The 25,215-nt window shown below is 45.5% G+C and overlaps 1 protein-coding gene across 3 annotated transcripts in view; it reads left to right on the top strand.

The window, feature by feature from the left end:
• The window catches only part of LMF1 (lipase maturation factor 1), a 329,598-nt gene that overhangs the window by 294,315 nt on the left and 10,068 nt on the right, over positions 1–25,215 (top strand). For all 3 annotated transcript variants that reach the window (XM_039493486.1, XM_039493485.1, XM_039493487.1), the window contains 3 exons: positions 254–407; positions 5,139–5,322; positions 15,318–15,430. In XM_039493486.1, coding sequence (XP_039349420.1) covers positions 254–407; positions 5,139–5,322; positions 15,318–15,430 — 451 coding nt within the window. The remainder of the gene's footprint in view (positions 1–253; positions 408–5,138; positions 5,323–15,317; positions 15,431–25,215) is intronic.

The following is a 25,215-nucleotide window of genomic DNA, read 5'->3' on the forward strand; positions in this document are numbered from 1 at the left end:
GCAGATCTTTGGAGAGAGATTTCATGGCCTACTGGCGAGGATTTGTTTGATTACGTGTAAGAATTCATCCACTTTAGCTTGAAAGGGAGCTGACACCAACTGTTAGCAGCCCTCTGAAATTGCCTGTCAGGTGACCTTGAAAGGATTGTAGGGGAAAAAAAACTATCTTCTTAGAAGCAGGGTCTGAACTGATCCTGAGCAACCTCAGACGGTGAAGTCACTTCCTTTCTGGTTCTGTTTGTGTTCCAACCAGGCTGCTATGTCCGCAAAGTGGTGAACGTCACATTTGGACTCCTGATCACCTATCTCAGTATACCTGTCGTTCTCAACCTGCTTAATTCCAGACAAGTCATGAACACCTCATTCAACCCGCTCAGGATAGTAAACACGTACGGCGCTTTTGGAAGGTACTAATCATTTGAATAGACCCACAGGACACCTGTTCTGTTCTAGTCTCCTGTCAACATCATGAAATATAGTCAATTAGCCAGTCTTTGTGTCTTATATGGGGTTTTTTTAATCCCTCTGGTAGCTAATAGGTTCAGAGTAGCTATTCATTGGATGGGGGGGAAAGGGTGTGCTTGAAAGAGATCACAAAATCCTCTCCTACTGTATTATGATTTATTTGACTATAGTTTTGCTTTAAATTTATAACCATTCTTAAGGGGCACAATATATTAGATATAAAAACATTATGATAATATGCATAGAAGGAAGAGAGTCATATGAGTCATATTTAGAGTGATTTTTTTTCTCTCTATCGTGTGTGTGTGTGTCTGTGTGTGTGTGTTTTCCTTCCTTCCTTCCTCCCTCCCTCCCTCCCTCTAGTTGGGAAAATCTCCTCCATGATCCTCCCTTGCCTTTCTGCTCTGGCAGGAGGAAAGTCATAAGGATGCCCCTGAAAAAGAGCCTTCTGCGTGATAGCATACAGGGTTCTGCGTTAGGCGGTTGGGCTACCTTATTGAGGTCATACTAGCTATCTCTGCAAGTGTCCACATAGGCTTAATACTTATCACTGCTTTCAACCTCATAGAACTTGTTTCTCTATCTACCGGTTGAAAACTGGCTGGTTTTGCGGTAACACCAGAGGGGTGGGGAAGGAGAAGCCCCTCAACATAGCATGTGCAATCTGTTGTTGTTGCTTTGGTATTACAACAGTGTGCAGGGGCCGATTGATAATGAGGCCTCATTGTGCTAGGCTCGAGTAAGAGACATTCCCTGCTTTGTAATCTGAATAGACAAGACAGAGAAAGGGAGAGGAAAGGGGTATAAAATAGAAGCAGAGTGATGGTTTACAAACAACATGTTAGTTCCCCAGGTTTTGTGCTTGCAGCCAGGTCGGCCTGTCACGGGAGAGAGTCTGTGTAGTTCCTCTTGATCAGTTATTGAGCTGTTCAGAATTTAATCTGTATCTCTTGAGGATGTTGCGGGGAGGAAGTAGAACTGGAGGGCCGGGAGTTCGATCATCCTACCAGCTGTGTGCGCAATTCCTACTGAAGTCAACATGAGCTGTAGCCAGGCAGCTGATGGAAGGACTGGGCCCAAGTCTTTTAACCCAGGTGGAGGGTCTGAGGTAACCCGGATGAAACTGGCCAGTCTTTCGTAGTTAGACCTCTGCTTCTGCCAGCCACAGGCCCACATTGTGCTGACCATGAGATGTTCTCTAGAGCAGGTTTCTCCACCCGTGGGTCGGGACCCAAAACTGGGTGACCAGAATGTTTCAAAGGGTCGCATGGCAGCTCCTGTCCCATGGGGCGGGCTGGGCTCATCTCCCTGCTCCAGGCACTGCGACCTCTGGGGTCCCAGCACCACTCAGATTGGGCCCAGCCATCATGATAATGGGAGTCTGGGTAGGCCAAATTTGAGTGAGTGTCACTGCAACCCCATGAGTCAGGTCATAGCTCAACTCACACAGATTTGGTCCAGTCAGGGAGGCGGTAGGTTGCAGCGCCCGGGGCGGAGAGCCAAGCCAGCTAGCCCCACAGCACAGGAGCTGCAGGAGCCACCACTGTGGGGTGAGTGCCGGGCAGGATCCGACTGAAACCACCCCAGGGCCTCCGGCCCCAGACTGCGTAGTGGGTTGTGACAGGTCATAAACATTTACAAATAGCTCCTGAGCCCAAAAGGGTTGAGAACCACTGCTGAGTCAAAGGATGGAAACGGCTCCTATTGATTTGAGTGGGTTGTGGATCATACCCCAGAAAATAGCCACCTGTTATCAAAGGGGATTATAAAAAGAGGGATCTGACCGGCTGCTGAAGATTCTGGCTCAGCAGGTACCCAGTGTAACTACCCAGGTGTGTTAGGTCCTTGTTACAAAAACGTAACCTTTGTAAAAGCCACGTCACGCCGTGAGCAGTAGAACCACGCAGCAAGCCCATAGTCACACTGGGCTTTGAAGTGATCTTTTACCCACCTTTCAAACAAGCAGAAATTTCTATTCAACCTCCGCAGAAAGGGAAGCTTTGAACAAACACGATAAAAAACAAACCTCTGCGCTTTAAAACAGAGCTGTGTTTTGCGCGACACGTGAAAGCCCTGTTTTGGAGGAGGGTTGGAAGGGGCAGGGTAAGAGTGGTGAGAACAAAGTTGTATTAATCCCTGCACCTCTTAGAATGGTGGAGTCTTGGAGTTATGGGAGTTTGTTGTATTTGGGTTGTTGTTTTTCTTTTTCCTCTTCAGTCTAAGATTTTTTGTTTCAACATTACCAGAACCGAAAGAGCATGTGATGAAATGCTGCTGTAATATGTTTGTAATTCCAGCCTATGTAAACCAATAAAAAGAGGATTGCAGCTCATAATGAATATACGATTATGTGAAACTTGACATATTTTGAATCACACAGTAGGAACCTACTTTTATTAGTAATTTGGTGTCCCTGATTTACAGTGTGTTTCTAACCATTGGGCAGCTAGCCACGGCTCATAACTCAGCCGAAGGTATAGTATGGGACTTGGCTGAAGAGTCCAGAGATCTATTAAATGCAGGTAACAATTATAAGTTGAGATGAATGGCAGTCCAATAGTTGCAAGCATCTATCACTGGAAATAAGCAAAGGGGGAGGGAATGGCTGTCTGAGCTTTCCGTTTCTTGGGTTGGTGATGGAAAGACTAGAGAGGACGGAGTTAGGGGAGGAGTTTTGGACTAGTTTGATAGCTAGAATGATGCTGTTCTGCAGACATCATGGCAAACAAAGCGCTCCATTGTAGAGCAGCGTCACTGACAGATCTTTGGGAAAAAAGCCCTTGCGGAATGGATTTCGACATGGGCTCCTCGCTATAGGTCTCCTTTTGTGGTGTGGTGCTTGCACTGTCCGATTGCCTTGCTGTTTGGAGGCTGGCAAATCATAAGACTTAGGTCTGTGTGTGACCTGCCGTAAGGCTGGGGTGGTTTTTATATGTCTAATTAGGTACAGCCAGCTTGTTTTCCTTTTCTGTTTCTCTTGGCTTCAGTTGTGATGGCTCACACGCCGCCCTCCCCTGCTCGGCTGCTGAGCAATGGCTCCGTGAGACTTCTCCTCCAGCTGGGATGGCGAAACGCTTGGGCACTTTCAGACAGTTGTTAATGGTGCCCCAGGAGTAATCTGCTAGGGGGTGCTCCATATGGGGTGGGTTGTATACGCCAGCTGGCTGCCACATTCTAGAGCAGACATAACCAATTAACCTGGACGCGCTGTTCGTGTATCCTGCCCATTGCCACGGCCAAGGCTCAGACTGGAACTCTAATGCTCCGTGACCGGCAGCCCTGCTAAGTGAACCCGAAGGAAGGGCTGTGCTGAGCTTCTCCCAGCTGGAAGCCTCTCTCCTGATCCTGCAGATGGAGTCACGTGAAATTGCATGTGCAAATACCAGAGTCGGGGGGTGCAATCAGGGCAGCCACACGTGCAGATTACACACATGCATTTTTGCACGTGGGTCGTTATGAAAATCTGAATTAGTATGGATCACTTTTGTGATTGACCGAATCTCCACTGTCCCACATGAGTGGTGCAGTCACACAGCTAAGCCTTGCACGCCAGGGGCTGTGCTGCCATTAGACTGTCAGAATGGCTGAGATAGAGGGATGTGCTGGAAACCAAGTAGGGGGAGAGGCTGAGCTCATGATTGAGAGACCTGGAATGAATTCCCTCCTCTGGCTTGTGTGACCATGGGCAAGTCTCTGTGTGCCTCGATTCTCCATCCCCAGAATGGGGATAGTAGCACTGCCCTACATCACCTGATCGCCCACAGGCCCAACAGGCCAGCCGCCGCCAGGGTTTCTTCCCCCGGCGAGCTGTCCCCGGGACCTCTCCTTGTCCCTCCAGTCTGGGTTCCCACAGCTACTGTCTCCACCACCGTCTGGGTCCCGGCCTCCTGCTGGGCCCCCTCCGTCTGGGTCTCTCTCAGTAACTGGCTCAGTGATGGTCTGGGTCCCAGCCTCTTATGGGGTCCCTTCCGTCCCAGTCACCACCTCCGCCACGTTTGGTCCCACTGGGCCTACCAGCACCTCCTCCTGCCACCCCTCAGTCCCTCTGAGGGGGCAGGGCCTCTTTAGATGGCCCGGTTCCCAGCAGCCCCAGCAGGCTTCCCACCTCTGGGCTGCATGGGACTTCCTATGGTCCAATTGGGGTCCCGTCCCCTTGCCAGGACTGACGTGGACCTCTTGCGTTGGGCCTGGGCATATCCTCCAGTGGTTCTCAAACTTTTGTCCTGGTGACCCCTTTCACACAGCAAGTCTCTGAGTACGACCCCCAGCCCCCTTATAAACTAAGAACACTTTTTTTATATTTAACACCATTATAAAAGCTGGAGGTGAAGCGGGGTTTGGGGTGGAGGCTGACAGCTCGTGACCCCCCACGTAATAACCTCATGAGGGGTCCCGACCCTGCGTTTGAGAACCCGTGGGATAAACACCTTAAAGATGGTGAGGTGCTTAGGTGCTGTGGTAAGGGGCAGTCCATGGAAGTGCCTTCCATAGATTGGTGCTCAGCAGCTTGTCAGAATCAAAATGTTAAGCTGCTACCACACTTCACCTTAGCCGAAAAGCCAAAGGCAGGTTAAAAGAAATTTTAGGTTAATGGGGCAGTTCCTTGCTGACTGTTACTATTTAGGATTTGGCACAGCCTGAGAAAATAACAACGCAATGATTATTTCCTACAGCATTACTAGGGAACGAACTGAGATCATCTTCCAAGGTACCTCCAGCCTGGACCCCAATGATCCCATGGCGGTTTGGGAGGAGTATGACTTTAAATGTAAGCCTGGGGATTTGAAGAGGAGGCCGTGCCTTATAACGCCATACCACTATCGTCTGGACTGGCTCATGTGGTTCGCTGCATTCCAGGTATGTACCTTATATGCACTGAGCTTTGTGTGTTCTCTGGCCCAGAAAGGACAACGGAAGGCCAGGGAACAAGCAACGTGAAACTGCTGTGCCCCTTGAGTAGACCACTACATCAACAAATGTTTGTTCTCCTGTTTGTTGCAGCTGTTGTTGTAGTTGGTGGTGGTTAAACTACAGAAACAGGATAACACCTTGCTCTTATAAAGAGACTCTTTCAGCTGAGGATCTCAAAGTAGCAATACCCCTGTGCATATAAAGTAGTTATCTCCATTGTATAGATGGGGAAACTGAGGCACATAGTGGTTGAGTGACTCTGCCAAGCTCGCAGAAGGAGTTAGTAGCAGAGCCAAGGATGGGATCCATCTCTTATGTCTCTCTGTCCACTGTGCTAAACAACAGAATACATTTAAATAGCAAGACTGGATATAGGTACCTGTTTCTATTTTCTAATGGTGCGCAAACAGAGGGAGAATGTCCACTTCTGATAAATAATTTGCTTGTCAGTAGAGGTAACGTGGGCCATTCGGTAACACAGTTGGCTTGGAGTCCGGGATAGTAGATTCTAACCACATCTCTGCTACTGACTCAGAGTGTGGACTTGGAGAAGTCGCTTAACCTCTGTGCACCCCATTTTTCCCATCCATACAGTGGTGATAATCACACTAGGAGCAAAAAACCCAATGTTTACTAGGTAAATTATCTTTTATTCCCATTAGATTTCATTTTGAAAATACTCTCGCTCCATTTTTGTTATTTGTGATAGTAACATTACATCATATTTTGCCTTTTCATCCGAAAGAACCCCCAAATATTTTACAGATAGTATGCTTACAGAGATCACTTCTCCCATCACTGAAATGCACCCACCTCTGGGGTGGAACACTTCACAGCACTTTAGGACAGTGAAGAAGGATGCTTTACGCAGTTGGAACAGCAGGGGAAGTTTAGGTAGGTAGAATGTGATTGCTCAGTTTGGAGCTTTGTCAGAACAAATTGGCTCTGCTCTTAGGAAAAACATGATAGGGTTTTAAATTACCTGAATAGGTGAGCACTTCAGCGATTACAAAGAATATACAGTATCTACTGTGGATTTATTGCACATTCACAGGGGAGGAAAAATATGTGAAGCCCTAGTTTGAATTTCTATTTAAAAATAGCTTCCCAGCTTGTTTCTCGCAAATTAGAATAAATTAGCAACACATACTACTAAAGTCACTCAATAGTTGTTTTTGTGACCAGGAGGAGAGGTACCTCCAACCAAAATATTGTGCGTCCATCCCTCAAGGAATGTATGTACGTGTCAATAAAGGATCACTTTTTAAAATTAAATGGAAAAAATGAATGTGGTTGAAGAGGGGTTTAAGCTCAGTGGTGAATATGGCTCAGTTTTAGGTAAAAAAAAATATTATTTCTCAGAAATAATAATTGTAAAAACACTTGGAATTGATATAGATAGTGATTTTCACCCAAAGATTTCCCAGTGCGTTACAAAGGTTGGCAAGTATCATTACTCTTGCTATAAAAATGGGGAAACCGAGGCACAGAACGGTTACATGATTTGCCCAAGCTCACACAATGAGTCAGTGGAAGTCAGGTCTAGAACCAAGTTTTACCATTCCGAGTTACCTGCTCTAGCTTCTAGACTTCAGAATTTGTCCAAATATCTTTTCCCCCGCATGTCACCTGCAAACAGATGGGTGGGTTTTTTTTAGTGCGGAAACTTGCAGAATTGTTTCTCAAGCCTTTTTATTCTTTTCTTCAGTCTTATTTACGTTCCCATTAAAATTTGCAACAGAAGTTACAAGATCAAGGCTTGTGAACAATTACATAACATGAACCCACCCCAGAATATTTTATTATAGACATTTTCCTTCATTTTCTTGACTCTCCTCTGCCTCCTCCCCACCACCCTCTACCATTTTCTGTCTTTGTGGTATTTTTATTTAGGCACCTTTTAGATTCTTCAGCAATGACATAAGCATCTCTGTCTGACTACAGTTTTATATTTACCCCTCAAGTTTTTGTGTGCTGGAATTTCATTTAATCTGCATTAGGTATGCTTCTCTCTCAGCAAGAAGACAGCAAAGGTTAAAACTCAAGCCAGTGCATAGCATTAAATAAAGATGCAGTGGGTTGAATGGAAGCGGTTGTTTGAAATCTCATTGTATTGTGGAAGGTTTTGCGTGTAGGAGAGAGAAACAGCGCTGAGATGAGAGAATGGCCGTTTCTTTCCAAGACAGGACTATCCCTATGGTTTTAAAATACAAAGTGTTCTCAGGTTTGAAAACAAGCGAGGACGGGGTATAGATACTAGTGCATTGTTCGCAGGTGTTGGCAGTGATGGTGTTGAATGACACTGTTACACATAAGTTAGATCTTTCAGCAGACGTAGCCCTGGCATGTTGAGTGACACTGATATATATGAACAGCTTGGGGAGGAGCAGGAGAAAGAATTAAAGCAGGCGGCCCATTTACATCTTTTCCTTTTAATTCAATAAAAGGTCCCCAAGGTGGGTCTCTTATGCTGCCACACATGGGGCTACACTTGTATTTGTGCATTCAAAGCTCTATAGTCACACGTCAATTAATTGCACTTCCACTAATTAAACTTGATGATTTCCCCCCTACTGGTTCAGTAGGGACATGAACCAGTAGGTAAATGCCTACTGGTCAGTGTGTGTTCATGTGTCCCGCCCCACCCCCCCGCTTCTATGCCTGATCCACAGAAAGTGTAAGTTTATTACAACCCCCAGCTACCAAGCCTGGCTCGTTAGCTCAAACTGTGGAGACTTCTGCTTTCAGCTCTGGAGGCCCCTGATTGAGCCTGTGCTGTCAGCTAAAATGGCAGCTGTCACACATCCCTCGATATCACGTAGCTGGGAGCAGAACCCTGGAGTCTCTGCTGTCACCATCTCTGGCTGCATTAAAGTGCCCAGTGGAGGATGCTGGTAACTGTACTGTAGGAAGATATATATATATATATATCAACAGGTTTCGTTATCAACAGGAGAAAAAAAACTTTTGTAGTGATAATCAGGATGGCCCATTTCAAACAGTTGACAAGGAGGTGTGAGTAACAGTAGGGGGAAAATTAGCATGGGGAAATAGTTATTACTTTGTGTAATGACCCATCCATTCCCAGTCTTTATTCAAGCCTAATTTAATGGTGTCCAGTTTGCAAATCAATTCCAGTTCTGCAGTTTCTCGTTGGAGTCTGTTTTTGAAGTTTTTTTGTTGAAGAATTGTAACTTTGAGGTCTGTAATTGAGTGACCAGGGAGGTTGAAGTGTTCTCCGACTGGTTTTTGAATGTTATGATTCTTGACGTCTGATTTGTGTCCATTTATTCTTTTGCGTAGAGACTGTCCGATTTGGCTAATGTACACGGCAGAGGGGCATTGTTGGCATATGATGGCAGTGGTGTTCCTACACCACCAACAAAAAACAGTCTGTCGCCATAGGTTGCATCTACTCTTTAGGCTTTGCCAACATAGCTATGCTAGCATAGTCCTCATACTGTAGACCAGGGATCGGCAACCTTTGGCACGCGGTTCGCCAGGTTTCTTCCCCCAAGCCCTGGTGGGCCGGGCCAGTTTGTTTACCTGTCGTGTGGGCAGGTTCGGCCGATCGCGGCTCCCACTGGCCACGGTTTGCCGCTCCAAGCCAATGGGGGCTGCGGGAAGTGGCACAGGCCAAGGGATGTGCTGGCCGCCGCCTCCCGGCGCCCCCATTGGCCTGGAGTGGCGAACCGCGGCCAGTGGGAGCCACGATTGGCCGAACCTGCAGATGTGGCAGGTCAACAAACTGGCCCAGCCCGCCAGGGTGTTTACCCTGGCAAGGTGTGCCAAAGGTTGCTGATCCCTGCTGTAGACATACCCATATTTAGGTACCTAATTAGATTTAAGAGCTTAACCTTACGCAACTATGTTTAAAAATAATTGGCATTATATATATCATGTACAGAACATCCACTTGTCCCAGCCTACCTGTTGGAAGGATGGGTGTTTTTCTGTCCTTAAAACAAACCCCTTTAGTCAGGAAAAGGTTGGTTTTTGTTGCTGTTGTGTTTTAATTGAATCACCTGGGTAGATGGCTTGGGGAGGGGGAGGGATGAGAAACCAGGGGAGTTAAATTCCAAGAAAAAAGTTTGGGAATTCAAACTGGTTTTGCCCAAAAATAGTTAAGGGGGCTCATAAAGCCGGGCTCCTCCTGACTCAGGATTACAGTTTATTTCTTTTATTTTTTTTTCCGGTTTCCCCAGGCTGCCCAATGACTTTTGGAGCAGCAGGCCTGAGAGCTTTGCAATTTATTGAAAGTGGTCAGTTAAGGAACTGACATATCCAACTCCTGACAAGCTGCGGAAAAGCTAGTAGGGCTTGGGGGAAGAAATTTACCATCCCTTTGTGCTGCTTGTGACAGGTTCCTCTTTGCACCTCATCACGTTTGACATATGACGCCTTCTTTCACTTGGGGCTTCCTGAGAAACTTTCCACTGTGGAGCAGAACTACAGGATCTGCACTAGGGAAACACAGGCATGTTGACAGAAGTAGGCCCAAAGCCTGTCATGGCTGACATGGGCCGTCACTTGTCACATGTTTGAATAGCTGGCATATCCGAAACGTTAGAAGCTCAGGGAGTTTGTTCTGGAGCGTCTAACTCTGAAGTGCAATTTATTAGTTGACTACCACTTAATTACTGTCCTGGTCCCGCTTTAATTGCATGTAATATGACGTGACATTACTTTCCAAGAAATCGCTTTTATGATCTTAATTTTATTATCTAAATACAATATCCCTTTTCATTTGGTTTCTAAATCCCTTCCTTGTTTTGAACGTGCATCCCGTGGGTGCTGTAGCTCTGAATTAATGTCCTTCATTTAGCATTGGGAGGGACGTAACCAATCCAGTAACATGCCTGTGTCGCTTCTCCCTCTCTGCAGAAGAGAAAATCTCCTACAATACGCCAGGGGCATTGACATGTAGACATCAGTGTGCTTTTCTTTTTAATGTATTTCTCAGCAGCTGCTTAGAACGGGATTCCCTTTGTACCATCTTCCAGCTGATAACATGGCCATGAGTATGTATAATATGAGTTATGTGAGACTCAACAAAAGTCTCAAGAATATTTTGGGCCTGAATCCCACAAGCATTTATGTGCATAGAAGTAGTTTTACTCATTTGAGAAGTGCCAATGACTTCATTGGAGCTACTCGCAGGAGTAAAGCTACTCATGTGTATAAGTGCTTGCAGCATCGTGTTCTTGATCAGCTGAGGAAAGGATATTGTAACAGTACAATAATTTCTAGGCCACCATGTGACTTAAAAAGAATCTGAGTCCGGTTCTGGCTGGAATTTCCATGGAGATGCTAGGGAGGAGGGGAAGAGGTAGATTTACTCCTCCAGAAGGATCCAAGTACAATCCCAGTTCCTGCATTCAGAGAGGGCAAGGAGTACTCAAGCCAACCACCAGCTGTAACTCTAGCCTTCCCGAAGAGGGAAGGGTAAGACCAAGCAATGTGCCTTCACAGAGCTCGTCACGCGTGGTGGTGGGAGAACACATTTCCCCCTCCTTTGTCTTGGCCAAAGGCAATATGATGAAGGCTGATTAGTGTTGTCATATTAGTAAATGAATAGCTGCTCACTAATAATGAGAGCTTTGTTTGGGAACTGGACAGGATGATGTGTCTTTTTGGTCGTACTTCCATTGCTTAGAATTGTCCTGACTGGTCAGAACCTCAGCAGGTATAAATTGACCTAGTTCCATTGAAGCCAAGATCTGGCCCAGTATAATTCCATGTATATTATTTAGAGTGGTCACTGCTAAATGGAAAGAACAAATTGATACTTCAGGAGGAGACAGAGAAAAGCGGGAGAGCAGAAGACAGCCTGAGGAGAAGCAGGGGGCTAATGAGGGGCTTGCAATGAGACATGGTGGGGCAGGACTGGAGGTACATGATGGGGTAATAGGGAGGCTGAGTGGGTGCAGTGGGCTATGGGGGGTAAAGGAGGGAGGCTGAGTGGGTGCAGTGGGCTATGGAGGGTACAGGAGGGAGGCTGAGTGGGTGCAGTGGGCTATGGAGGGTACAGGAGGGAGGCTGAGTGGGTGCAGTGGGCTATGGAGGGTACAGGAGGGAGGCTGAGTGGGTGCAGTGGGCTATCGGGGGGTACAGGAGGGAGGCTGAGTGGGTGCAGTGGGCTATGGAGGGTACAGGAGGGAGGCTGAGTGGGTGCAGTGGGCTATCGGGGGGTACAGGAGGGAGGCTGAGTGGGTGCAGTGGGCTATCGGGGGGTACAGGAGGGAGGCTGAGTGAGTGCAGTGGGCTATCGGGGGGTACAGGAGGGAGGCTGAGTGGGTGCAGTGGGCTATCGGGGGGTACAGGAGGGAGGCTGAGTGGGTGCAGTGGGCTATGGAGGGTACAGGAGGGAGGCTGAGTGGGTGCAATGGGCTATCGGGGGGGTACAGGAGGGAGGCTGAGTGGGTGCAGTGGGCTATGGGGGGGTACAGGAGGGAGGCTGAGGGGGTGCAGTGGGCTATGGAGGGTACAGGAGGGAGGCTGAGTGGGAACAGTGGGCTGTCGGGGGTACAGGAGGGAGGCTGAGTGGGTGCAGTGGGCTATGGGGGGGTACAGGAGGGAGGCTGAGTGGGTGCAGTGGGCTATGGGGGTTACAGGAGGGCGGCTGCGTGGGTGCAGTGGGCTATCGGGGGTACAGGAGGGAGGCTGAGTGGGTGCAGTGGGCTATCGGGGGGGACAGGAGGGAGGCTGAGTGGGTGCAGTGGGCTGTCGGGGGGTACAGGAGGGAGGCTGAGTGGGTGCAGTGGGCTATTGGGGGGTACAGGAGGGGGGCTGAGTGGGTGCAGTGGGCTATCGGGGGGTACAGGAGGGGGGCTGAGTGGGTGCAGTGGGCTATCGGGGGTACAGGAGGGAGGCTGAGTGGGTGCAGTGGGCTATGGGGGGTACAGGAGGGAGGCTGAGTGGGTGCAGTGGGCTGTCGGGGGGTACAGGAGTCTGACAGAAGAAGGGCACATGACCAGGGGGTGCCAGGGAATGGGGGGGCAGTGGGAACTGTCAGGTGTTAGTGTATGGGGAATGTAGGAGGTGGGGCTGGGGACGGGAGACTGGAAGCATGTGGAGGGGGAATGTGAGTAGGGGAAGAGAGTAGGTGTGTGGGGTTGGAGACAAGGAGAAAGGTTAATGATAGGGGAGAAGGATGGACTTGGGGGGAGGGGATAGAATGGCAGCGCCTCTCTCCCTCCCCCCCGCCCCATGGCAGGTGTTACAAGCAGGTAAGGAGAGTTTATACTCAAGCAGCCGACAGAGAGACCTGCGTTTGTGCATTTCAGGTTTTAAAAACTACCTGACGGTATTATTTATTAAATTCTCGTGGTTTGCTCATGGTTTTTGAACACTTGGGGTTGACAATAGTGTTTGAGCCGGCCGATCGGGTGAAATGAAATGTGTGCAAGATAAAATCAGAGAGATGGGGAGGAGACCTTTTTTTGAAAACTTGTCAGTGTAAAATGCTGTGGTTTTCCCCTCAGCTGAGATGAGCATGGGACAAAACCCCAAAAGGCTCTGCCGCTGTTTGAACGGCCTGCCATCCATATTCGGTGTGTTCCAGCCACTCAGTTCTCTCTGTGTTTCCCATAGCAACGGAAATAACAAACTTTGCCATTACAGAAGATTTGCCTTTTATTGATGCTCTGTGTTAATCACAGTCTTGCAGGTACAGCTGCTGGGTTTAGCTTTCCCACAGTGTCCCCTGCTGCTTGCTTGAAACATCCATTTGGATACACGTGTATAAAAGTCTTTTTATGGAACAATAAAGCTGATAAAACCACGGGTAGGTGAAATGCTCTTTATGGAGATGTGCTGGATATCCATATTAAATACACAAGCTTCATTATTTCAGAGAAGGAGATAAATAGAGAAGGTCAGATTCTGCCACTCGCAGTGAGTGGGTGCAACCCCCTTGAAATCAGTGAGCCAAATTCAGTGATCATTTAAATAAGGATGTAAATTGTACATTGGTCAGCAAATGGGTATAAGTGAAAGAGAATAAGAGGTGACATGGAAGAGGTGTGCAAAATGAGCGTTTCAGAGAAGGTACTTCAGGCAGGTGCTCCTGTTTTCCCTCTCTCCTAATACCAGAGAAAGGCAACAGCCAATTAAATAAAAAAAGCAACACATTTAAAAATGAGAAAAGGATTTTTTTTTCACACGGCACACCATTAGCCAGTGGAACTCACTGCTACCAGATATGATTGAAGCCGTGATTTTAGGAGCTGAAAAAGAATTTGATATTTATATAAATAGTAACATCTCCAGCTATACAAGACAGGATGTGATGTGTAATAGATGGAAACCTTCATGATTCCAGGCATAATCCAATCACTAACTGATGGGGGTTAGGAAGAAACTTCCCCATGGGTAGGTTATTCCATAATTGCTGTTTCAAGGATTTTTCCACTTTCTTCTGAAGTATCTGGCTCGGGATGCTGTCGGAGACAGGCTGAACCACCCTTTTATAAAGCAATTTGAGATCTTCAGCTAAGTGATGGTTGAGTGCTAAGTATTATCTGATCGTCTCTCATAATAAAAGCAGGGATGGGCAAAGAGGAGTCAGGCATGTTACTGCTTGGACTCTGAAATCTATACCTACTTACGGATCTGTTGTCTGGTTGTCTGTTGGTAGCTTTGGTGTGGCTGTAGAGCCAGTACATTCAATGAGAAGGCAGGTGCTTTTGTCACCATCAAAAACTAGGATTTTGTAAGTCTGATATCTTTGCATTTTCCTGACACTGCTGCATGCTTTTGTGCTATGAAAAGGCAACTTGTAACCCTTTTAGGTATGACGCCACCATTTCAGTGTCACAACTCTGAATCTAGTTCATGTGCGTGGGGACCTTCTTGCCCCTGTGAGACAGGATGTTCTTTCTTTTCTATATGCAGAATTTTCTTAAGGTGTTTTCTGCTTACTGCCGACATAGAGGAAGTATTCAATATAAATTTCCCTTGGAGAGATTGTGTAGCCCCATCTAGATGCACTGAATTTGTTTAAACATGCTGTGTGAAGCTGTCCAATGTTTACCCCACACACATGTTTGAAATTACAGCTGGCACTAGAGATTCTATATGATGTGCCAAGCACACATCCTCTCCTTCAAAACTCACTTCTTGTGCAAAGGCCACAAATTCTAAACCACCGTGTTAAAGATGGGAGAAAAGGGAGAGAGATAAAACCACTCTTCAGAATGAACCTTCTTCTCAAGTCTCTGAGGGCAGTGGATGCTGTCTTCTTATTTATATTATACAATCCTCATATAGCTTGTGTTCTGTAATGCAACACGGTTGTGCAACAGTGTCAGGTGTTGGCTTCATAGCTATACATGACACAGAGACATACAAAATGTTAAGGGGGAGTGCTGCGCTATCAGAGGTGCACTCTTCAGACAAAAAGTTCAAATAAGCCCCCTGTCTAGCAAGGCTGCCCCTGTGGCATTTAAGAATCCATGGTTTCAGAAAGAGGATGGGGGTAAGCCCCCGTGTATCCGCCAATATTCCCTTCTGTCACACAGGTTCTAGTGCCCAAGACTATGTATAGGCTATTATGCATTTAACTACATAATTCTTAGGCTGCCTTTTTTGCTTTTAAGTCCCTTGAGCACAATAGGAGACCACAATGATGCATGCTGTTACTTGTGGCAGCTAATAAGGTGCTACAGATCTTCACAAAGCAGCAGTACCATGCTGGGCCCGAATAGCAACATGCAAGGAATCACTTCTGGGTGAGGTGAGTTTAGTACAAGGCTTACTGGTTTAGCTTTGACAAACCGGGCAGATCTGCTGAGTACAAACGCCGAAGGTTTCCAGCTTGCCACAGCAAGTCCAGCCGCTGGTGGAGAGCACATGAGATTCCTTAATATCTATTCTCTGTTCAGCAGGCTAACACTTTTGTTTTGTTTTTCTCTCCTCCCCACATACTCCTCTTCCACCAGACCTACGAACAGAATGAATGGATAATCCACTTGGCTGGAAAGCTGTTGGCCAGTGACGAGGCGGCGTTGTCACTGATAGCGTTCAATCCATTCGAGGGCCAGGCACCACCAAGGTAAGCTGTTTCTATAAAGGTGACAGGTGTAGCCAGACTCCATCTACAGTATGCTTCTTTATAGCTTGGAGGTGTAAACATTGTATCTTTTTAGTGTGCCTTTTATTTCATGGGACACTGGTTACCCCTTCAGCAGAGCCGTGGCTGCTGAAAAATTTACACTCCTTTTAAGACCTTTAAATGCAAATTTAAACACCTTCACCTCCTTCCTACTGCTCCTTGGGCTGACTCATAGTAGGTCAGCCATCCTTAGGCAGAGACAGTTCCCAGGTGCTTGCATCAAGGGACAAGCAGCGCTTCCCTTGCACAGAAATCTTGGCTGTTGGTGCAGCCTGTGAGCTTTACACCATCGCACCAGCATCGCTTTGCGTGGGCAGAGCAAGAATACCATGTCCAGTGCCATTGAAATAATAGAATGATCGATGATTTATTTTCCTGCAGAAATATTTGGTTTTGTTGGAATTTTGGGGTTTCGTTGAAAAACCAAAAACCAGCAGCCAAAACTGAAAAATTGCTACAAAAGGCACATTTTAAAAAAAAATCTTCTTAAAAAAAAAAAAATTGGCTGAATATTTTCTGTCAGCTTTAATAATAGTATGTGGCCCTTCACTCATACTCTGATGCTGTCAAAGTTCATTAAACAGATTCACAACACCTATGTGATCTAAACGTTCTTGTGAAGGAGATCTCGTGCTTTTCAGGTCTAACACAGAGAACCCCACATTATCTGAGAAGGGACTTAGCGCTTCCTAAGACTATCCATCAGAATACCAAACTCTGTTCTTCTATTACCTATAGATATATATATGTATGGTTATATATAATACACCTCTACCCCGATATAACACCACCAGATATAACACGGATTTGGATATAACGCGGTAAAGTAGCGCTCCAGGGGGCAGGGCTGCATGCTAGAGCGGATCAAAGCAAGTTCGATATAATGCGGTTTAACCTATAACGTGGTAAGATTTTTTGGCTCCCGAGGACAGCGTTATATCGGGGTAGAGGGGTGCGTGTGTGTGTGTGTGTATATATATATATATATAAAATTAGGGCTGTCAAGCGATTTTACTTAAGTGCAATTCCCACCAACATAAACCAGAGCTTCCTAATATCAGGGGGTCTTCTGTTTTCCTAAAATCCTTCAGACACCTTGCTCTGCTGATCTGATTCAGCCAGATGATGCTTAGATACTGCATGGACAGGTGCTATAGAAGATTTTCAGGCAGACTGACCAAAATCAGATTTGATTTTACCAAATTATCTACTCACCTAGCAGAACCCAGAACATGGATTCAACTTTAGTGTGACCACATCACCCTCCAGCCATTAAAATCCAAGACTTTCCATGGAAGACAGTCATGGCTTGGAAATACACATTCATTCTTTTTGGAGCCTCTGACCTTTCCTTCCCACGAGCAGTGCAAAGCAAACTGAGAGACAGTGCCCTACTGCTGAGAACCAGGCTCCTATGATACGTAGGGCAAGGAGTATTACCCATAGCCAGGAGACTCTGAAGCCTAACAGAGTTCCCATAAATTCCAGTTTATTGTGCGAGGCGTATTATTGGGTAATATCACAGTTTGTTCAGTTACACAATCAATAGATCTGTTACACCAAAATAATGACATGTTGGATGTAATCCAAGGGGGTTCTTGGGGAGGCACACTGGGATATATCAGGGCGTCCCTTGCCGCTGAATGATACAACTTTAATAATGTTTACTGAGGGTTTCTCGGCTCTGATTAGCCTGCCTGCATTAGCTTTACAAATGAGGAACAGATCACTTCTGTCGCCTGCCCAGCTAGTCTCCCTGGGCGGTATTCAAAGGAACGGGGAGTAGAATGTGAAGCCTGTTCTCTGGTGTAATTTGGTTACCCCGTCACTCCTTGGCTTTTTGTGAACTTTCACTCTGATCTACTAGATGTTCCTTGAGCAAAACCGGACTGCGGCACTGGGCTCGGTATCTATTTGAGCAGCTTCTTATGCTAATTAATAGCACAGGGCAAGTTGCCAACTGTCTGATAATGCAGGAGGGGTGAAACTCACCCTGGTGCAGAGGGCCCTCTCACAGTTCTGTATTTCCTCTCTGTGGTACAGCAAAGGCACCCATTCTAGGCTCCTAGATCCTCAGCCGTCACCTCTCTGCGTGTCCCACTCCCTCGTGACTGGAGTTTTTCCAGGCTACACAGTTCCCTGCCCTACACTATGCTATTGCCAGCAAGCCAGACTGCCTGACTGCGCCAGCACATTGCTTACTCTTTGAAGGCTGTGAACAGTGCATTGCCAGCGGTTACAAGTTACCACATTGCTCATTTTAACACACATCTATTATTAAGGGAAAAGCATTACAGAGAAAACCTATTAAAAACAATAAAAGAAACCTAAACACATGCTTATAAGCTTACCAGAGATCACCCCACCCACCCTCAGCTCCAGTGGGGGCTCTGGCAGGAGTCCGTCCTTCAAACCCTACCAAGGGGGTTTTCTGTGGTTCAAAGTTGGTAACAGCCTCAGTTCAGAATAAGCTGAGCAGATCAGCCTGGTTCAATATATAGCTTGGGCCTTTGATCTCCAGCCTTCCGGAACAGGCAATCAGCAGACAGCGGGTCTCTCCTCAGGGTGTAGCTTCGAAAGGTTGACGGTTTGCATACCTGGCGGAGGGCATTTGCATTCACCTCTCTCCAGATATTTCCCAGCAATTCCACTTTGCATGTATTGTCCCAAAACACCGTTCCTGTCTGCCGCGTGGTTCAGTGTTGTCTTGTCATCACCCAGGCCCCCAGTCATCCATAACCTTTGGACTCCAAAGATACCCTTCATTCAACAAGGGGTTTTCAAGGGGATTGCCGGAAATTGCGCTACCCATCAAAGACACCCCCACGCCCCCACCATTGAGTCCTGTGTCTGGGCTGCGCAGGGGCACAGAGGCTAGCTGGTCTCCCAGGGATACCTCTGCAGAGGCCACGGGGAGAGGTCGCCGGGGGATGGGCCTGAATTCATGTTAATGCACAGTTGGCAAGAATGAGCTGGGATAACAGCCACCAGAGGGCTGGGCAGCAGCCCAGCTCACCAGGCCCGGTTTCTGCAGGTGGATTTCCATCCCTGATCTCAGCAGACTCCATTTGCGGAGAGTCTGAATGTTGAGCTTTAGCCGTATGGCTTTGGGTACGTCTACACTGGGATAAAAAACCCACGGCACCGAGGCTCAGAGCTGACTGAGAGGGGTCAGCTGACTCAAGCTTGCAGGGTTATAACATCACAGTGTCAACATTTGGGACACACCCTCCCCCATGTGGCTTCAAAGCCCAGGTGCCAGAACATCTACAATGCAATGGTACAGCCCCACGAGCCCAGGTCAGCTGACCTGTGCCAGCCGCAACCCATGCCCCAGGGCTTTCTTTGCAGTGTAAACATACCCTTTGAGTTCTCCAGCATGATTCCTTTTTTAAAAAGTCCTGAAGGCTGGCTTCCTCGGGGAGTTGCTAACAGAATCTGGAGCCCGTAGACACTGGCTTGAATCAGGCGCCCCTGTTGGCAGCAAGCAAAAGTTGTTACTGTCTGACAGCTGTGGGCAATAAACAGCTCTTGCAGTTGATTAAACAGCCAAAGTGTTTGATAATCCCAAAAGCTGTTTATTGCCAGGATACCCCCAGTGCCATAAACATTGTTCCTATTATACACCAAAAACTCCTCTAACAACAAGCAGGAACAACTTAAAAATCAAGGAGAAATACGTTGTTTCTTGCCTTGTAGCATGTTCATAAAACACGAGCTGCCTGTTTGCATCTGTCATGCACTTTTCAGCCTTATCATGTTAACAAACAAACAAACATGTAACCGAGTGCAAGGTGAGTTTAGAAACAAGAGAATAACTGAGATGTGGTTTGGTTAATATTGTTTTTCCAGGCTGTGATCAGTTACTGTGTTCTGCAGAAGATGAGAAAATAGAAGATTAATGTATTTAAAAAAACCAAACCATTATCAGCGTTAGCATCTCTCTTACTTTGTAAATTCTTCTGTGATGGTCAGTACATATTATGTGTAAGGATGCATCCTAGGTTGGATATTAGGATGCAGATGGTTTTGTATCACCAATGGGTCCTGAATGTGATTTTATAACTGCTTTGATGCCATCTGTTGAATAGATGGTCCTCTATATCTTGTAGAACACAGTCTTGGTTCATCACTGAGTGACACCAGTTTTATACCAGTGTAGTCTAAAACTTTTACATTTCTTTCTTTCTTTAATTTCAAAGTTAGCCAAGTTTTTGTCTGGATTTAAACATTGCCCCATATCTCTTGCTTCCCAAATCCCTGATCCTGCACCTGAACCAACGTGGCTGGACTCTTGCACCCATAGTCTCGTTGAACTCAATGGGGCTGCCCATGGATCTGTGGGATTACCTGTGCAGTTTGGATGGAGACCCAAACATGCTGGAACAGGAGAACCTGAGAGTGAAATTTACCAGAAACTGACTAATCTGTTTTCAACCGGGTGAACTGAAGGGGGAAAGAATTGAAATAATTAAACACATATTCCTTTAATTCTCTCAGTTGTAATCATCTTATGTATTATTAGTTGTGTAACACAAGTCATGATTTTCTTTTAAATATATGTTTTTAAACTGGCTTGTGCCCCTTTTAAATCCAAGCAGAACTTGTAAGTAAAATACTAATAATACTCCATAAATCCAAGCAGAACTTGTAAGTAAAATACTAATAATACTCCATTTCATATTGGACAAGATGTTTAAGAAGTTGCTAGTGACATTGCTTGTTGCCATTTTGGGGTTCTTGAGACTTCTTGACAAGGTCTGATTTTTCAGGAAATGCTGAGCACCCACCCGCTGTCAGTCAGGCCTCTTTAAAGTGTCTCAAACTGGGCACAGAGCACTCAGGCACTGTAAATTACTAGCCACTTTTGAAAAACCCCTAGTTAATTTATTGGTTTTACAACATTTTTTCCCCCACAAAACCTTAATTTGAACATTGACAGCAATAGTTAAAAACGAAAGATAATTTTTTTGGCCTCATAGGCTCCAATGATTCCCACAGTCAATGCATAGACTGAGGGCATCTACTAACCCATACGCTCCAGCCTACATCTGACTGCTACAAATCTTTAACACACCTTCTCTCCCCACCTTACAGCTAATTATCCTGCCCACCAAGGTTCTGTTCCACTTCAGTAGCTGGGTGGAAAAATTCTAATTTTCCTACTATTTTCCCCCCATTCTAAAGGGAATTTTGAGATTTAATTATTTTCATTCCCTGCTAGACTAAATAATTAGGGAAAGGGACTGTTTTCCATAAGAACATTAAGTTTCATACTCCATAGAGTTTATTCTGCTAATGGAAACTCTACACCTCGAATAGCCAAGGGACTTTCAAAATGAGTTAATGCCTTCAAAATGAAATTTCTGAGACCAAAGTTTGTAGGTTTCTTTACAACTCTGAAAATTATAGTATTTTTTCAAGTGTGATAAATGTAAAATGAGAAACAGGTGACTGATTAAAAATGAGTGCATTGTTGAATGTGCAGCCTAATTGAGTGTGAAACTTTACTTCAAGCAAAGTGATGTTATTGGAATGTAGATGTACAAAATATTATTGTTCAGTGGATAGTTCATAAAACATTCGCCGTCTTAAATCTAAATGGTAGGATTTCAGCTAAGAAATGAATTCGTGTTTTAACATACCATCATGGAAACAGAACTACAACCAAAAATGGATTTTGCTTACAGAAAGATCCAACAATTGTTTCCATTTCTGACTGTAAATATTCAGTGACTCTCATGTGAAACTTTTCAAATGACAAGCCCCTCTTTTTTTATTTTTTAGACCCACTTGCTTGGAAACCTGTGGGTTTTCATTTGGGTTGTATCCAGTCGTTGTAAACTTTGGTTGATGAAGCCTCAACACACAATTTAAAAAACTAGACCCTGACATCCAATTTTATTCCTATAGGCAATATCTTTTAATCTGATATTATTTGACTAGAAGAGCATTAGAGATTAGTATTATGTAGTGTTCGTGTTTCATCTGTTTTATTTTCTGTGTCCTTAGTAGCCTCAGGACTTAATGTATAAGGACCAGATCCTCAGTGGGTTTACATCGGGATAGCTCCATTTAAGTCATATCTTGTGTGTTAGCTAACATTGTATCTGATATGAGGTAAGCTCTTAGGCAGTATCTACACTGCATGCCAGTGTTTGCAGCATGTAGGCTGTGTGTAGCTACCCGCTGCCGTGAAAAGCAAGCTGCGTCACATGTCAATGAACGGCACTGGAGCTGCCGGAGCCTTTCTCCACTGCCGGAGCCTTTCACTGCAGTGGGGAAGAGCTCCAGCACCGGGGATCTGGCAAACCCTTTTTAGCCGCTGCCTCCCTCCCTGAGAGAGCCTTTCCGTGCTGCCGAAGCCTTTCCTGCCGCAGGAAAATGTTCCAGCAGTCAGGAAGCCGTGGGACACGAGATGGCTAGAAATAGCAGCGTAGAGGGAGAAACACAGCTTGAACAAGCAGAGAGCCATGTAGGGTATGTTCTCGGATACAGACCCACAGGCACAGGCATGTCTTTACTCGCCTAGGCCATGCCTCACCATCTAGATGACTGATTATACCCAGGCTAGAGGGGCTACACACGTGTACTCTATGTGCTGCTGAGAGAAGCATGCAGTGTAGATGTACCCGTAGGGAGGATGGAGTAGTTTGTAGTTTTCACATGAGTTAGCAGGTTGAGGTAAAGACTATGGGAGATCTTGAGATATTTCTTGACCTGATAACTTGTATGAAAACCATAAACTGCTTTGTCTTCAATAGGAATTTACCTCGTGTTAGTTACCAAGTATTAGCTAATGCAAGATAAGAACACCCTGTTTTTTTCTCCAAGTGAAGATCAGGCCTTAGAGTCAATAGCTCTTTGTTTCTGGCCGTTAGTTGAGGCAAAGACATATAGAGGGGAAATAACCAGAAACATTATATGGATCCTATTTCATGGACTCGTTCACAATGGCAAATGGAGTACATTTGTAGCATATGTGAAAATGAAGTGGCTACTGGAAACCTGTGAAGCAAGTGGCTGAAAAAGGTGGTGAGACTGCCGAGTCCAGGAGGCATGGCTGCTACCAAATGAAATTAATCAAAGCCAATAATTTCAGATGACCGGAGTTTGTACCTTTTGGGAAAAGGTGGGAGGAGGCAGGCCCATGATTTAATTGCTCAGAGAAATCTATTGTGTTTCTTGCTTAGTTGCACAATGTAGCTCTAATTGTTGAGGTTTTTGAGGAGCTCTTCACTGGGATTGTGGGGAAGGTGACAAAGATGTCATCAGCTTCTCTCCAATAGAAATAAGAGAGAGGTTATAGGTGTGTTACGGAATCATCCCGTCACCCCATGGATTGGGGGGGCACTGCAAATCTAACACCAGTTCCCTGTGATAGGAGTGGGGGGGAAGAGTACAAGTATATAATGGAGTTCTTCTCAAGTAAAGAGGAGGAGCTGTGCAGGTATTTCATGGGGCTCTCCCCGTCAGACTGAAGGAACATCTGGCATACTCTGGACTAGGGAAAGACCTTGCACATGTACAAGTTCACTCTGAGTTTTGCCATGTCTCTCATGATAATTCTTCCATTTTACATTTACTTGATTGATACTGTGATTTGGAAAAACTTGGCCATTATAAAATCTCTGGGTGCATGTGAAATACACAACGTTAACGCTGAACGTATGGAGGAAGTCAGTCTGAATAAACTCAAGCCACAGCTTCCCCCATCTCTAGTAGAGCTTGTCAAAAAAATTTCAACATAGTTTTTCATTGAAAAAATGCAATTTGGTCAAAAGCAAAGTGTGTTGTGAGAACATATCAATTTCAACTAAATTTTCAACCAAAAAATCAAAACGAATCATTTTGACTTTCTTGTTTCATATTGATAAGTTTAAATGTTTCATTTCAACTTCCTTATTTCAATTCATTTTGTTTTGACTTTTCAGTTGTTAAAATATTAATATAAAGACCCAGTTAAATCTATATATTAGGTTTAATTTCTATCATGAAACATTTTGACATTATCCAAATGAAATGATTCGATATTTCCAAATCGAAGGTTTGTTTGGAATTTTTGTGTCAGCTTTCCAGGAACAAAAACTAAATTTGAAATGTCCGAATTTCCAGCAGGATGAAAAATTCTGGTTTCCAACCATCTCCAGTAGATACCCAGAATTTACTAGGAAAACTCTCAAAGATGCATCCAGCTAGTGCAATATTGTACTATTCCTTTTTGGCCATTGCTGGTAATCATCTCATAGTGGGGCGGAGGTTTGCTTCCCTTTGTATCTATGTTCTGCCCCCATAGCTGCATGTCTTATTTATGCTCAGGCTGTCATTTTTCTGCCTTTGTAACCTGCTCTTATAGTAACTCTTGTGCATCCATTTTGAATTAAGCAAGAACATGAGAAAGGAGAGCAGACCCCTTGTCACCATTGGCTTCTGTGAGTTAGTTGGCAGCATGCATTTGGGGTGACCAGATAGCAAGTGTGAAAAATCAGGACACTTTTATTTGCGGGGAGGGGTAATAGTTGCCTATATCAGACAAAGCCCCTAATATCGGGACAGTCCCAATAATATCAGGGCATCTGGTCACCCTACATGCATTCAACACCTAACCTCCTGAGAGTCACAAACATTCTAGGTTGAGTAATGTCACTTCTTTCAGATCCTCAGACAAACTATCGCCTAGGTCCATGTGGACAGACGCCTGCACCCATCCAGCGTCCCGCTAACACTAGAAATGCTCTAGTTCAACCGCAAGTAGATGAAGGTGGTAGAATCACTGGCTGGAATTCTGTGGCCTGTGCAGGAGGTCAGGATACACGATCCTAAGTGGTTCCTTTGGTGGCTTTATAATCTGTGAATCCCTGACTTTGGCAGAGCTGTGCATGGTGCAGGAGACTGCCCATATGCAGCCAGTAGCTATGCTTAATGTTCCCAAAATTTTGAGAGCTGAGACCCATTTTGGGAAAGTAAAACCAATCACGCTCTCCTTCAATCTTGACATACTAGCTGGGCAGCACAAAGTCCATTGGCCAGTATTCTGCATCCCTCCAGCTAGTTCTTCATCTGCCTCCCCAGCCCCAAGAGCACACCCCTTACCTTCGAAAACACTAGCTTAATGGCTGCATCTCATATATGTTCTTCTTGGAGGAGGAGGTATGGTCTATTGGTTAGTGTACTAGCCTGGGACTTGAGAGAACTGGGTTCCATTCCTTGCTCCCTTCCTGTGTGACCGTGGGCAAGTCCCTTGGTCTCTCGGAGCCTCAGTTTCCCTATCTGTACAATGGGGATAATGGCACTGTCCTGCCTCCCAGCAGCTTTGTGAGGTTAAATACATTAAAGACTCTGAAGCGCTCAGACACTATGGTAATAGCAGCCACAGAAGTACCTTAGATAAAAAGGAGGCAGTGGAAGAAGGAAAATAACCTATAAAACTGCCATTATTTTCTAAATGGCTTTTGATTCAAGATTAATTTATGATCTCTCTTGCTAACAGGCCTAGAATAAGCAAGAAAACCTATGATGGAGGCTCTGCTGATTTGATGAATTTATACTTTCCAGCATGGCATACTCCCTGATTTACAACTGAGTAGGAAACTTTGAGATAAAAAAACAAAATGAAAAGAAGATTCGTGTTTTGGTTTCTTTTCTCCACCCCCGTGTGCCCTGTCAGGCCATTAATTCCATCAGAAAACACCGTTCCTGTTTTTTTCCCTCCAAAAACTCTCAGC

The sequence above is a fragment of the Mauremys reevesii genome, linkage group 10 (genome assembly GCF_016161935.1).
Source record: "Mauremys reevesii isolate NIE-2019 linkage group 10, ASM1616193v1, whole genome shotgun sequence".
NCBI classification, from domain to species: Eukaryota; Metazoa; Chordata; order Testudines; family Geoemydidae; genus Mauremys; species Mauremys reevesii.